General features: G+C 31.8%; 2 protein-coding genes across 3 annotated transcripts; one reads left to right on the top strand and one right to left on the bottom strand.

The window, feature by feature from the left end:
* The first annotated feature begins 897 nt into the window (after nucleotides 1–897).
* On the top strand, nucleotides 898–10,461 carry Beta-man (beta-mannosidase). The gene is made up of 16 exons (XM_076801262.1): nucleotides 898–1,158; nucleotides 1,245–1,549; nucleotides 1,733–1,848; nucleotides 1,962–2,609; nucleotides 3,285–4,193; nucleotides 4,290–4,611; nucleotides 5,781–5,810; nucleotides 5,886–6,032; nucleotides 6,102–6,250; nucleotides 6,315–6,520; nucleotides 6,586–6,847; nucleotides 7,307–8,033; nucleotides 8,102–8,530; nucleotides 9,105–9,316; nucleotides 9,379–9,600; nucleotides 9,671–10,461. The coding sequence occupies exons 2-16, from the start codon at nucleotides 1,465–1,467 to the stop codon at nucleotides 9,953–9,955; spliced, it is 4,749 nt and encodes a 1,582-aa protein (XP_076657377.1). The 5' UTR covers nucleotides 898–1,158; nucleotides 1,245–1,464; the 3' UTR covers nucleotides 9,956–10,461.
* Nucleotides 10,462–10,512: 51 nt separating this feature from the next.
* Nucleotides 10,513–14,943, bottom strand: LOC143361674 (transmembrane protein 245). 2 transcript variants are annotated; one of them, XM_076801260.1, is made up of 9 exons: nucleotides 14,221–14,943; nucleotides 12,885–13,856; nucleotides 12,550–12,714; nucleotides 12,281–12,479; nucleotides 11,875–12,059; nucleotides 11,691–11,791; nucleotides 11,586–11,603; nucleotides 11,200–11,502; nucleotides 10,513–11,082 (listed from the first exon to the last, which is right to left on the bottom strand). In XM_076801260.1, exons 1-9 carry the CDS (start codon nucleotides 14,734–14,736, stop codon nucleotides 10,899–10,901), a joined length of 2,643 nt encoding a protein of 880 aa, XP_076657375.1. In that variant the 5' UTR covers nucleotides 14,737–14,943; the 3' UTR covers nucleotides 10,513–10,898. The 2 variants fall into 2 exon arrangements, with proteins under 2 accessions (XP_076657375.1, XP_076657376.1); XM_076801261.1 differs by lacking the exon at nucleotides 11,586–11,603 and having other exon boundaries at nucleotides 10,682–11,082; nucleotides 14,221–14,942.
* Nucleotides 14,944–15,067: the final 124 nt, after the last annotated feature.

A 15,067-nucleotide genomic window follows, 5' to 3' on the forward strand; every position in this document is an offset into this window, starting at 1 on the left:
CCAGTCAGCCAAACCTGCTCCAAGCAAATTTTGATAAATGTTTAGTGATCGTACTTTGCGAGCAACGGCGGTCATTTTGGTGCCAAGACTATGTTTGGATCAGAAGTTGGTCCCTATTTGCTACGGATTTGCCACCAAAACTTGTCGACAAATTGCGAGCCCGATGCGGAAACAGATGGGTCCGTATTTTATTGCAAAGTTTGTAGGCGCAATTTTATGCCAAACCGAGGCCCTTGCCCTAGTGAAAAGGGCTGATCGGCAGAGTTTCCAGATCAGGGAAATTGACTCGAATTGAGGGTAGAGACAGTTACCCTCTCTCTGCCAGTACCGGAGATTAGGGAAATAGAGCGGTAGAAGGGGAAGTTAGAGCGAGGACACATGTATCACAATGTCACGTGACTAATCCGGTACTGGCAGAGAGAGGGTAACTGATGTATTCCCCTCGATACGAGTCAATTCCCCTGATCTGGCGACACTACATGAGACACGGACAGCAAGTGTATATACATAGTTCACTAGCTGATCATGTTCTCTCTACCCATAAGGTGATTGGTTTACTCCTATACATCATCTGTGATTATATCTTCTAAATCGAGGATTCGCAATTTGACATCTCGCAACCAGAGTCGCCAAATTAAGTCTTGTCTCCCCACTCTACCTTCCCCTTCCACGACGCTATTCCCCATGCTTCCGCCACGGCCCGATCACGTGACTAATACTGACAGAGAGAGAGAGAGAGAGAGAGAGAGAGAGAGAGAGAGAGAGAGAGAGAGAATAAGTTTTTCCCCTCAATTCGAGCCAATTCCCCTAATCTGACGGCTCTGCTCACAAACTGCGATAACAGGTTGCTTCATATCTCTCTTGTTCATCGTTTCTTTTTATTAAAGGTCTGCGCACTGACGGATGCGCAACGGAATGGAAGGGATAGAAAACATGACGGCGGAGAGGTCGCCAAACGCGACGTCGTGAAGATAATACTGTATGTTCTTTTTATGTACGAAAACTTAGATATTAATTAAAAATGTCGCAATTAATCATTATTGGTGCACAGTAACGTATTACAGTATTTAAATACATTACTTGAAATAATGTAAATCAGTATTTAACCATAATTTGTATGGTTTTCCAATAACTTTCGTTAAACGTAAATACATATATGTATTTACATTAAGCTTTCTTTCCGGACGAAAGGACTGAAACGCAGATGCAATAATGTAGATATGTATGTATAATGCTGATTTCAGATTCAGGTCGTGATTTTGTGTGTGATACACGCCTCTCGGTAAATTTTTCTTTTGATCATTTATCAATGCGTATCTATGTCTCCTAAGACTACAATTAAGCAGTGATGTGGAAAAACTTAAATCAGCAAATATATATGAACTTTAGACTTAAAATACGCTTGATTGCGTACAAAACGATTTATTGACAGTTGCTGTTTCGAATTAAAATTGAAAAGGAAATATGTCAAACAATATGGACCGAGATAAACCTGAGTTGTTGACAACTAAAGAAAAAGAAGAGGAGGAAATGAAAAGAGAGCTTCTTGGTAATTAAATGTTATTTTAAAACAATTAACCTTGGAATGTTTTTTAATGGTACATTTAAAAAAATTTTCAAAATTACATTAGTAAGAGACCTCAGGTCTCAAAATGAATCTGAAGTGTATTTTATGTATATGATTATTTCTTCATAAAAATCTAATTATGTTAAAGAATGGTTTCTTTTATAGACATGAAAATGTATGAATCAGGGTATACATACAAGGAAATGAAAGAAATCTTGGGTTTTATTAATGAATCCAAGGATATGGCAAATGTGGGCAAAGATGAGAAAAATGCACAAAAGGTTAATAAACTTTATATTAGTTAATATACTAATAATTAACAATTAATTTATTTACATATTTAAGTAGTAAGTGTATTTTATTGTAAGTTTTAGATAACAAATATCATTTTTAGGAATTATTACATACCTCTAACGAGCGTTCTGCAGAACTGGTGTCCAAGTCAAATTTAGCACAAGAATTGGAAATCGAAGAAGACAATGAGATATCTAGGTTGATACAATCACATAAATCTAATCACACCATACCAATACCAGATCAAATATTGTCTCGTAATCATGACAGTCTTGAACTTGCACCTGCGATTGCTGATTCCCAAAATTGTCTCTGTAGGAACAAAACCTTAGACAATGATGATATATTTGACAAATTACATGATAATCTAAATATGAGAGACAATTATTCCCGCAATTTGATCAAATATATTCCTCTTAAAGAAAAGAACACTTTGCAAGATTCTCATAGTACAAATGATGTAGAAATAAAGGTAGACACACATTTGAACAATAGCCAAAAATTGGAACGATGGCAGATTAACCCACTTGATTCGTGTGTCAGTGAAAATGATGTGCCTTTACAAGAGCCTGAACGACCTTTAGTGCAGGATCGAATACTATTCAAATTGTGCAAAGATGCGGAAACATCTGAGTCATTCGAGAAACCGCTGACCGCATTAAACATGCATCTGAAACAGATAGCAGAATTCTGGTATAGTCGGCATCATACCGCTGATTCAAAGTTTCAATGGGGGTCACCCATTCAGGTGGGTACCTCCAGTTCTTACAGATCATACCATTAACAAATTTCAGGAAATATTTTATTCTTTGAATAACATGTTGACCTATTCTCAGTACAACATTGTGCCATGGAAAAATATTTGTTACGTTGTATTTACATGCATCAATCAAGATTGTGTTTAATGTGCTGAAACTAAACTTGAAATATTGGTATTCCTAACATAATTAATATGATATAGATCATTGATTATTTTCTTTCAATTAGAAATGTGCAAGCTATCGATTCTTGTATATGATTTCTTTGAGAAGAGTAGTATTTAATGTAATCTTTTACAATTACCTTTCGATCAAATTTTACTTGTTTTGGTATTATATGCACTTAAAAATAGTTTCGTCTATAATTTGAGTTTTCTTTTATGCAATAATAGTAATTGATTTATATTACTAGTTTCAGAAAAATAACAGTAATACTTTATATAAACAATAATTGAAATTTGTGATCAGTGTTTTTTATAAAATGTTGTGAAGATTGCATTTATATAAACATATGTATACATAAGTATTTATAAAAAAAAAACAGTAATTAAAACTGTAAGCTACAAACCCATTTTTGAATAAACAATATTTCTGTAAAAAAAGTGAATAGTTGTCCACTTTATTCTGTCTAATGCAATTCTAATCCTTCTTCAACGTTTCTGTAGGTGGAAGTTGCTAAAAGTAGTTTGGATAGAAAATCATTAACGAACAGTAAGACTGAAGAAAATCCAATGGAGTGTACAGACATACATAATATTGAACGACCTAATAAACGTAAATCAACTTTGGTTGTTTCTTCTTCTAACACATCACATTCTGGCAGCGACGAAGATGATATAGTAATTAAAAAAAAGAAAACAGAACCTTACGAACTATCAAACAGAGTATTACGTTCTCACAAAGAAGTGTGTATTACTGTGGGTGAAAAAGATCAATATCTTGACAATGACGATATTAGAAAAAACGCTGTTATGGAAACTAAAAATTTGGACATAGAACAAAAGAAATGTGAATATCTATCATCTGAACTACTTCCTTCCTATTCAAGAAATATTACTCCTCCAAGTACTAGGAAATCGTTTAATAAGAAGAAAAAACATAATATTAATATTCTTGCTAACACTTCGTCACTATATGATAGTGACATCCTAACAGATGAAGAACTCCTTTTAGAATTAGAAAAAGACAATGCCGCAGATGAAACGAAAATGTCATCAGAAAATACAGAAATTAAACTACTACCAATAAAAAGTCTTTCGCATAGAATAAAAAGCGAGTGTATGATTTTAGAGAAAATTCAGATGGAGAAAAAAAAGAAGATAGAAACTATGAAAGAGCAAGATCAAAGAAAGGAAGAGGAAGAGAAACGAAAAAGAGAAGAATTTTATAAAAAACAAGTAGAAGAGAGGCAACAAAGACAGAAGCAAAGAGAAGAGAGAGAGAAATCTAGAGAGGAAAAGAGTAAGAAGTGGAAAAGTATAGTGAATATGAAGTCTGAAAAACAAGTTAGTGAAGAAAATAAAAAGAAAATATATGACTTGTACAAACAAAATGAAAACGAAACGTTGTTCCAGGTAAAAATTTGTGTATATTTCTTCTTCGTAAAACATACAATATTTCCAAGTTGTGTATCTACAAAATATGTTTTATATACCATGTTTTCTTTATAGGACAACAGTGCTTCGGTAGCTAGAAAAATGGATGTTGCGGTAGATGATGTATCAAATAATGTAAATTGTCCTATTTGCAATCAGTGTTTCCCAAGTGATAAAATAGAAACACACGCTGCCGGATGCGAGCAATACGTAACTGACAATGAAGATGAGAATATGGCTAATTTTACTCGAAGTGGGATTGCGCCGATAAATACTAGCAACAAAGAAATTCTTGAATGTGGTGTTTGTCTAAAATACACGACGACTAATTGTACAAACTATGAGCAACATGTGAACAATTGTTTGCAGAAACAACGTCAAGAAGAATTGTCACCTGGTAAACATTTTTATGAAACTGTAAATTATGATTTTTTAAAATTCATTAATTCGTATGATTCTTTTCAGAATGTACAAGTACTGAAACTGATAACATCCTTAATTCGCCGATTCGTTGTTACAGACCAATTAGTGAACAAACAGATTCTGAAATAGATTATAGAAGACAATTTCCATCAAATAGCAGAACACAAATACATTCCAGTAAAAAAAGGAAACTTTAAAAAAATATTATTTCTGTCTTAAAATGACAAATAGAATGGTTGACTATATGCAATGTACTGTTACATTATTCTGTTATATTGAAAAAGTGAAAGCGTATATTCTAAGCTCTTTTATACTACATGGATGTATAGGAAAAGCAGACAACAAATGCAAATCAATACGTTATATATTTGTTTAACATTCCGTACATTATATGCTTATGTGTAGTTTTGCTAAAAGAATATTTATTACTTTAGATTAAGATTAAAATACTATTCGTCTTATTTAAAAAAATTTAGTGAAAGTAAAATAAAAATTGTTCAATATATGTATAATGAAAATTGATTATAGTACGCGCACAGTAAATTCAATTAATTTTATGAATCAGTACTTTTTATTAAGAAAATTGCAGTATATGTTTAGAAAAAGAAACGTAAAACTGTACGAAGCATTTAACTGAAATTTTTGCGAGATTAAAATTTGTATTATACGATACAATGTATTTTTATACAAATAAGCGTTCTTGTTTATGAATAAAATGCTATATTTACACGTGTTATTTCATTAACTCTAACTGCTGATATTAATCTCAAGACTCTCGAGTCGAGAGGATGAAGAAGATAATTAACAAGAGGAAATTTACACTCTGATATTAAATTTCTTAGATGAAAAACGAACTTATTCATTCTCTTATTCACTGGTGTAGTAACGCTTTATAAATTATAACGTGCGAGAACGTATAAAATCGAACTGTGATATAGAAAAAATAACTACATTATGGCGAATATGAACATTATAAAAATTTTTCATTTTTTCATAATTACATTTTTAATTGCTAGAACTGTTTTAACCATAGCGTTAGATGGTTCATGGTCAGGTATTATTAAACAATTTGAATTAAGGATTTTTATAACCTATTAACTTAAGCGTATATATAAATAATTCATACATATATTTCCTATTTAGGTAAAATTACTATGGAGAAGTATGGACATGGTAAGATTTTCTCTATACATATATAATTCTACTATGAAAAATAAATAGTTTTTTAATGAGATAATAATTTTACAGAAATTATGTTTCTTGCAACTGTACCAGGAGGAATTTATACAGATTTGTATAAAGCAAACATTATATCAGAGAATTTTATGGGAAGTAACGATATAAACAACCGATGGATTGGTAATCAATCAGTTACCTATAGTAAAAGGTTTTATGGTAATTAAGTATTATAATGTTTTGTGTGTACTATGTTTATAAGAATTGTCTAACTTAAGTATTTTGTAGTAAATAAGACTTTACAAAGTGCTCCCAAAGTGATATTAATATTTCATGGCTTGGATACATTTGCCACAATCTCGATAAATGGGCAAGAAATTGGAAAAACATCAAATATGTTTGTACAATATATATTTGACGTGACACAACATTTAAAGGTAAGAAACTTCTTTCACTGCAAGTTACAAATATAAATTAGTAATGTGTACATTTGTTTTTTAGAAAGGGGAAAACTTGCTATCAGTTTTCTTCGATTCTGCTGTCAAAAAGGCTAAAGCTTTATATGAAACACAAGCATTGAAGTACATTATTCCACCAGTATGTGTACCAACAACTTATAATGGAGAATGTCACGTTAATCATATAAGAAAAATGCAAGCAAGTTTTTCATGGGATTGGGGTCCAGCTTTTCCCTCTATGGGTATTTGGTACTATATTCTTTTTATGACATCTATCTAATAATCTAGCATACACTAATAAACGAATATTGCAGGAAAAGTGTAGAAGTCGTTCCTGTGAATGACATCTTTATCACAAACATTGCGACTGATGTACTTAAAGAAGGAAAATTTTGGAATATTATTGCAACAATATATCTTGAAGTTACACAGCAGAAAAATATTCAACTTTTACCTTGCCAAATTTCATCTATCCTCAATATTAATGAACAAACAAATATTTCTAATTCTAATACTATTATTTTAAGCACAAGTAATGCATCTACGGAAACAAATATTTCCCTCAAAATACCTTTGGTATGTTTAAGGATGTGTCATAATATAAAGTAATTAATGTACAATTTGGAACAAAATTAAGTGGACATCCTTTAAACTCTAATAACTTGAATTTTTTCGACATGTTAGACGGATTAGTTTACTAGGTAATGTATAAAAAAAATTAATTAGAAATTAGTATTGGTCGAAGTTGTAATGTAGCTTACTTAAATCTACAAAAGGCATCTTTTTAAATTTTCGTTACAGGCACAGATAAAAAAGTTAACAATCATGACCTTCTCTTTTGTCTTCGAAATTTTGAGCTATAGCAATTTCAAAAATTTTGTTTACACAATACCTATTAAACTAGTCCTTTTAACGTCTAAAAAAATTCAAGTCGTTAGGCCCAATTTTAAAAACGTTATTAGTTGTTAAAAAGTGGCCACTTAATTTTGTCCCCGACTGTATACGTTATTTATGCAAGAAAATTTTTTGTGACAGGAACTGGTAGATAAATGGTGGCCGAATGGTTATGGCAATCAAACACTCTATTCATTGACTATAATTGCAACAACAAATAATATTACGAAACGAAAATCCGTGCGTATTGGTTTTAGAACAGTGGAACTTGTACAAAAACCCCTTAAGAAAGGATTGAGTTTCTACTTTCAAATAAATGGCATTCCAATATTTGCAAAGGGCAGTAACTACATTCCAGCTAGTGTATTTCCAGAACAAAGTGCTAAACCAGATACAATTAAACATTTATTGGAATCCGTCAAAGCAGCAAATATGAACATGCTCAGGGTTTGGGGTGGTGGACTTTATGAATCTGAATTATTTTATAATTTAGCTGATGAATATGGAATCATGATTTGGCAAGATTTCATGTTTGCATGTGGAATGTATCCAACCACAGAAAAATTTCTCGAGTCTGTCAAAGAAGAAGTTGTGCAAAATGTACGAAGATTGAAGAACCATCCTAGCATTGTTCTCTGGGCTGGTAACAATGAAAATGAAGCAGCTTTGTATGGGAATTGGTATGGAACGGGTACTTCTCGAATATATAAAACTGATTATATTAAGCTTTATGTAGATTTGATAAAAAAAGAAGTAGAACAATTAGATTCTACCCGACCCTTTGTGGTATCTAGTCCTAGCAATGGATTATACACAGAACAATATAATTATACTGAAGAGGATCCATATTCAAAGTTCTATGGAGATGGTAAAGTACATTTCTCTCTACTTGAAATATTAAAAAGATGACATAATTTGATCAAATATTTTTTTCAGTTCATTACTATAACTACATTAATAACGGATGGGATATGCACCAATATCCTCTTACTAGATTTTCATCTGAATATGGATTCCAATCACTGCCATCGATTTATACCATATTACCAGTCATTGAAACAATTCAGGATTTGAATGTGGACAGTGACTTTATGATGCATCGTCAACATTTACCATTAGGAACATTATATATGAGGGGTCTTATCTCAAAAAATTTTAAAATACCTGAAGTTCAAAATAGAGTAACAGACTTCGTAAATTTCATATATTTAAGTCAAATTAATCAAGCTGTTTCTGTGAAGGTGCAAACAGAATTCTATCGGCAATCAATGTCTGAATTAAACGAAATAGGTGAAGGGATGACAATGGGGGCATTATACTGGCAATTGAACGATGTTTGGCAAGCTCCGTCGTGGTCTTCTATAGGTAATTAAACAAATGAAGACAAGTACCATAAAATTTTGATTATCCGGCAGTAGTTCTACTAGTCTCTCTATCTAGAAACTGGCCTTTTAAGATGAGGTTTGTCAAATTCAACATTGGCGAAGAACAATCCATAAAACGTCTCAAGTTAAAACTATTTGTTATTAAAAAATATAAGAAGTTCAGACCTTTTAAGAATCTTGTGTATTTGCCTGTTATCTACGAACGTCAACCGAATGCTTAGATAACTGATGTAATATTTAAAAATTGATTTCTTAGCCTAGGTATATCAAGTGTTAGAAATAATGTTGAAAAACTTAGTCTTCCGAAGGATACACAGGTCCTTCTGCCTTTGAATAATTGTAGAGTTCATGGTACTATCGTTCAATTAAATTCAGACAATATTTGTGTAACATACCTTGTTTCAATTCAAAAGGTTTCTTTACGCAATCCATTAAACAAACTTTCTAAAGAAAAAATTATCGAATGGATTGAAATCAATCAGATTATGCCAGATAATCAGAATTCTACTGTACTAAAGTTTATTTTATTATCATTCATTACATTATATTTTTAGACTTTAACGGGAAATGGAAAATGCTTCACTATTATGCTGTAGACTTTTTTGCCCCTATTATAGTCACATATTATATTCAAAAAACTGATTTTTCAATTTATATCGTTTCTGAGAAATTACATCCAATAACCAACACTACATTAGAGGTCAATCTTTATACAAGCGACAGTATGAAACCTGTTCAATCATACAGTTTTCACAATATAACTATAGTAAGTATATATATATATTACGTAAGAAAGAATGCAATATACATTTATAAATATTTTCCTAGAAAGCAAATGCAGCAACTAAAATTCACAGTAATGCATTCGAACATTCAAAGCACTTGAATTCTACAATAATTCCTGAATGTCAGACTAATATCACTGAAAAATCGAAATGTATTACCACACTTACTTTAAAAGATGAAACTGGATCTCAAATAGCACCTAGAAATTATATATATCCAAGCGATGGATTTAAAACGATTATCCTTCCAGCTGTAAATATTTCGGTAAGTATATACACGAATCTATAAATATAAGTAAACGTTAGACACTGTTAATCAATTACATTTCTGTTAGGTCAAAGTAAATGATTACCGCATACCTGGAACACATTCCAACTATCCAGATATGGTATGCGAATTAACAACAGACAATGTGGCATTTTTTGTGATGTTGGAAGCAGGCAATATTTGTGGCCGTTTCTCAGAAAACGGTTTCCACATGTTCGAAAGAAGAAAAACTGTTGTTTTCCATGCGTGTGAATCGGTTACACCCCAAGTGTTTGAACATTTTCTAAGAATTACTACACTCTCCGACATTTATAATCCGATGAGAGAAGATACATATACGATTTTTTATTAAATTCATCAACTGTTTAATATCCAACAGTGGTTAATCAAATTTTATTGGCTCAATTATAGAAAATATTGTTCTCGATGTAAATAAAGTTCAAACCCAATAAGAATTATAAGTACAATTACAATTGTGCTAATTATCAAGTACCATATATTCAAGTTAATCATGTTGTGCGTATATACAAATTTGTTTTTCAGTATTGAGAATAATTCCTTGCTTAAAAATTTTCCTTGAATAAAGTTATAACATAACATTAATAATATTGAAGTTAGTATATTACACAAAACATGAAACTGAAGATAAATTCATACACTTTTAAACTAACCGAGTCAAAAAATATATTATATGTATGTACATCTTTGTAAAGTTATATACATAGCAAAATATTTTATGTTACATATACACATTTTTTTAGCAATAAATAATAAAGTGTTCAACTGTAATCTTAAAAACGTAAAGACGTCTAATATTAATAAGCGTAAAATGAATTTCCTTATTATATCATCTTTTGAATCACATTGTTAACAAGATACAACAAAATAAACTATAAAAACGATATTATTATACAAATAATAATATCATCTAATAGTAACGTATAGATGTTACTATAATCACTATACTACACATATAAGATCATTTCTCTGACAATTTGTTTAGAGTAGTTCAAAATATAATTCTTGTCAACTTTCTTTACTTTCTTTATGGCGATCTCTTTATAGGAAGCTTATTATTTGTTCAATATACTATATAAATACTATGTAAAAAGTTGTTTAATGCTTTTCTCGCATTTGTAAACTATAAGCTTTGTTCGAAGCGTTTGTAAAGCTTTATCATTTGGCATAAACCATATTTTTAATATTTTGCTTAGCAAAGTTGAGATTCTCTTTGTTATAAAGCATTTTGGATTATTTTTCCAAAAGATTATTTATAATTACACATTTCGCCTAAGTTAACGGTTCGTTTCAGAATGTTCTGGTGTAACTTCTTCCGGAGACGAGTGAAGATAGCGACGACTCAAATTAATTGCTACCATAATGCAACATAGCAATAATGGGCCAAAAATCGCACCTTCTACTCCTAGGCAAAAGATACCACCTGCTATTGAAAGGCCTGTGAGGTATGGATGTCCGCCACTAGAATAAAGATGTATTTCATTATATTAGGTAGAAATTATAAAAAGAAATTGTATTGAAAAGTAATAATGTTTAGAAACAAAAATATGTTCATATAAACTTATAGAGTTATCATACCCTTTGATTTCTTTGTAAAATTCTGTTACCACTATATTGCAAGCAATAAAATGGAACATGAAAAATAAGATAGCAACCATGGATCCTCGAGTAAACCAGAGTTCTAGAGTAGCCGGGATGCAAGCAAAATATGCATCTAAGAATGGCACAGCTCCAAGTATTGTTGCGAAAGTAGCTGGCAGGTAAACAATTTTTACTTGAAACAAGTTATGTATAAACCACGTCCACATGCCAAAAAAGGAAGCGAGTTTAAACGTCGCAGCAAATACTCCAATTACTGCTTCTTGTAAGGCCACAGCATATCTAAAAAATATATAAGGGATCACATTCCTCTGTCATATTTATTATCATTTCATTTACTGTTGCACTGTTACAATTCAACATACCCCTCGACATGAAGAGAGCTTGTTAATGAAAAATAAATTTCACACAGTGATCATTTTAGAACGTGATTTCATAAAACACATTAATAAATGATTTATAATAGTTACCTGTGACAACTAATAGGACTAAATAATGTAGTCAATTCAATGGGTTTATAACTCTTGTTACTAGAGCTGAGGAGATAAAAAAGTGTTGTGAAGAAGACTACCTGAAAATATTGAAAATTTCACCAGTGAAAGAAAACTTCGATCAGTTAAAAAAATAAAAATGTTTTTTCGATTAATTATTTACCATGCTAAGAACAAAATTAAGAACAGCTGATCCACTCATGAGTACTATATAAAATAATTCTGTACAAATAGTCAATATCACAGACATGTTGCCCTTAACTATACTCCAAATAGAATTGAGAACTGACATGAAAATTCCAATGTTTTCTTTTATAAAATTTTTTATGCTATCCATATTAAATAGTTCTGTAAAAATGAAATATGTCAAGTGGACAAATTACAATATATTCTATTCACATTTGTAGAGGTGTGAGAAAACCCGAAAATGTCGAGTAGGGACTGGAGGAGAATTTTATTTGGAATCGGGACGGATTCTCGACGAGGCCTTTCCTTTTCAGCCCGTCCCGACCATCGGGTTTCTGCACACACCTCTACACATGTAGTATATTTTGTGTGAAAAGGCTCACGTAAAGGTGTTTTTTCAAAGCCTTCCGTAATGCTTTCCCAAACTGAATAAGGTCCTGCAACATCCACACTAGATTCAACGAAGTCTGAACTCTCATTGGACATCATCCATGCTTGGTACAGTTTATCCCAGAGTTCTAAAACCTTCTTCTCCATTTGCTCTGCCTTCATAGGGTCTAAATCTTTCATCATACCTTTTACCTAAATCATATATTGTGAATATTATAAATATTGTATAATATTAGAAAAAAGTTACAGTTGCATATCTTACTCCATCAGAAATGGCACTTCGCCCATATGTGTATGCATTGTCTAGTACACTATTAACTGAATCTTCCCATTGTTCAGGTAGCCAATCTATGTCTGGATTACTCATCAAAGATGAATTAAGAATTTCTCCAGTCATTTGAATGAGGTGTATCCCTTCCGTATAAACCTACAATAAGCAATCATATTTTATTAAAAAGTTCTGGACACCACTCGATGATTAAACCAGGGATTGAAAAAAGTTATATCGGTTTCGGTTCTCCCCTTGCCCGGTTGAAACAGTTATGTTCAGAACCTTTTCAATCCCTGCTTTAAATTTAATAATTATATTTCTTGTACCTGTATTGTGATAAAAATAGATGCACAAATAGTAAATATAAGTAGCCCAAGGATCACAGCAATTGTAGCCACTGTATCGACTGATGCTTTTAAAGCTTCTGTTAATTTTTTGTCAATTATAATTATAACTTTGTATAAACCTCTAACATTAGCTGGCAAAAGAGCCTGGTGTCTTTCCATAAACCAACCCAATGTAACTTGTAAAATAGCATTGCATTGTTTTGTTACCATTTTCCATAATCCAAAGTAATTAGCAAGTTGCTTAACAATGTAAAAAACTGTTGGAATCATAAGAATATATATCATCCACTTGTGTTTCCACAAAACCATACCAATGCAGGCATACAGAGCACCATACATGTATATATCGGTATCAACCTTGTTGTCCTCCACATCTATAGATATTTTTAATTCAGTTTTTAATCGTCTTAAAAGATAGCGCTTACGCTTTGGAACTTTTGATTTGCTGCTTAGTAAAGCTGCATTAACATCTGTATCCAATGACATTGATTTTCTGTATAATTTTGTATTAAATCCACTATCTGTTGTTACTGGGGCTGATAGTGTTCTTGCCATTTCTTGGTTATTGCCTTCTGAGTAAGTGTCTGCAGTTTTCGTTTCAGTTTCAATATTTTCTACAGCTTTGTCACTTTTTAGTGTTGTTAATATATCCTTCTGAATATTTGTAATAAAGTTATTTGTAAGTGCAAAGCGTGCTGCTTCTACGAATGTCATATGTTTGCCTTCTAACTCTTGATTTTCCATTACGAGTATTACTTCATATATAAATCCTACTAAGCACAGTACTTGTAACGATATAAACACAAATACTTGGTAAGCTCCCAGTATATTAGAAACATACAGACTGATGTAGAACCACATAACGAAAGAAGTATAACCAAATTGAAGTGAGTTATGTGGTGTCCAATAAATATACAATGTATATAAATATCCAATGAGTAAAACAGAAATCTGTAAAGACAAATATAGATATATTAAAAGCTATGAAATAACAGTAATCTTTTTACTATTATCTTTCCTGCTCTGAGAGAACAGTTATAAAATGAAGTGTAGTAACTGAAACTTTTATTCCATACGTTTTTGTGTAAATAAGAAACTTTTATTATTTTGAAAATAGAAAAAAGTTTTTATTAAACAGGAATATGTATTCTGCTCTGAAAAAGTTAAAGTTGTTGCAAGCAGGCAGGGTAGATAAATCTGAAGTTGAAACCTTGAAACGTTCAATGAGGTTTTATTTGCACACAACCATTCGTAAGTTGACAAAAAGTACACATATATTCATAGCATAAATTAAAGAATTAAATCTAAGACTCACCGTATAAATATTACACGTTGTTATGAAAAATCCAACAATGGAATTGAAGCTGATACATATTCTCCATAAAAGACAACTTAGTATATTTGGCGTATAATGATATAAACCAAGACTCAAGGTACCCAATAAAAACATAGCACTAATAAATTTAATGTGACCCCGTAGGAATGATCCCAAGTTGTCAGAGATTTTGTCCACTATTTGTAAGGGTAATAGAGTTAAGTTTATAATCATTGGTGTATTAGATCTTTCTGTTTTCTCAAACCATGACTGTACAGTAGTAGTTAATGAATATTTGAATGGAAATAGAACAGACCCACATAACAAAGCCCATATCAGGGGTTTTACGAAAGGACTCAATATAATATACAGTCCATAACCGGCCACTGAAATCAGGCACACAAGAAATAGTGCCACGGCATTGTAAATGCCTTGCTTTAAAGCGTTTTCGTGATCCGCACTGAAGCCTGACAGCATGTTAAAGAGGTTATCTATTGGCGGTCGTGGGCTGTCCATTGTGAATACGTAATCAAAGTCTCTTTCGTGCGCTTAGTATTCAATTTTGAATATTTTCACTACCACATTTTAACAAAAAAGTTGAAAAATATTAAGGCGAGCGTCTTTTTTTAAGAAAGTTGAAAAAGGAATGTAAATATGTACTGGTCAGTCGTACATGGATAACGCATTGCGGCTCTGTACAATATGTATACGATGTATACTAGTGTATGTATACCCCATGCATGTGGCCCCATGTGCATATACACATGCCAACCACAGATGAGGTATAGAAGCAGACCGATCACCCAATATATTTTTCTGTCTCACGTTCGAGGGGCTCTATCTAAAG

Source organism: Halictus rubicundus, chromosome 15 (assembly GCF_050948215.1).
Source record: "Halictus rubicundus isolate RS-2024b chromosome 15, iyHalRubi1_principal, whole genome shotgun sequence".
In the NCBI taxonomy this organism is placed as follows: Eukaryota; Metazoa; Arthropoda; class Insecta; order Hymenoptera; family Halictidae; genus Halictus; species Halictus rubicundus.

Excerpts from the sequence above, each read along its gene's own strand:
- Beta-man (XM_076801262.1), top strand. The coding sequence starts at position 1,465 with ATGTCAAACAATATGGACCGAGATAAACCTGAGTTGTTGACAACTAAA. Across the intron at positions 6,521-6,585 it reads TTTCCCTCTATGGGTATTTG|GAAAAGTGTAGAAGTCGTTC; the intron begins GTACTATATTCT and ends CGAATATTGCAG. Across the intron at positions 8,531-9,104 it reads TCCGTCGTGGTCTTCTATAG|ACTTTAACGGGAAATGGAAA; the intron begins GTAATTAAACAA and ends TTATATTTTTAG.
- LOC143361674 (XM_076801260.1), bottom strand. The coding sequence starts at position 14,736 with ATGGACAGCCCACGACCGCCAATAGATAACCTCTTTAACATGCTGTCA. Across the intron at positions 12,715-12,884 it reads CTATTTTTATCACAATACAG|GTTTATACGGAAGGGATACA; the intron begins GTACAAGAAATA and ends TGCTTATTGTAG. Across the intron at positions 11,083-11,199 it reads TTTTACAAAGAAATCAAAGG|TGGCGGACATCCATACCTCA; the intron begins GTATGATAACTC and ends TCTTTATTCTAG.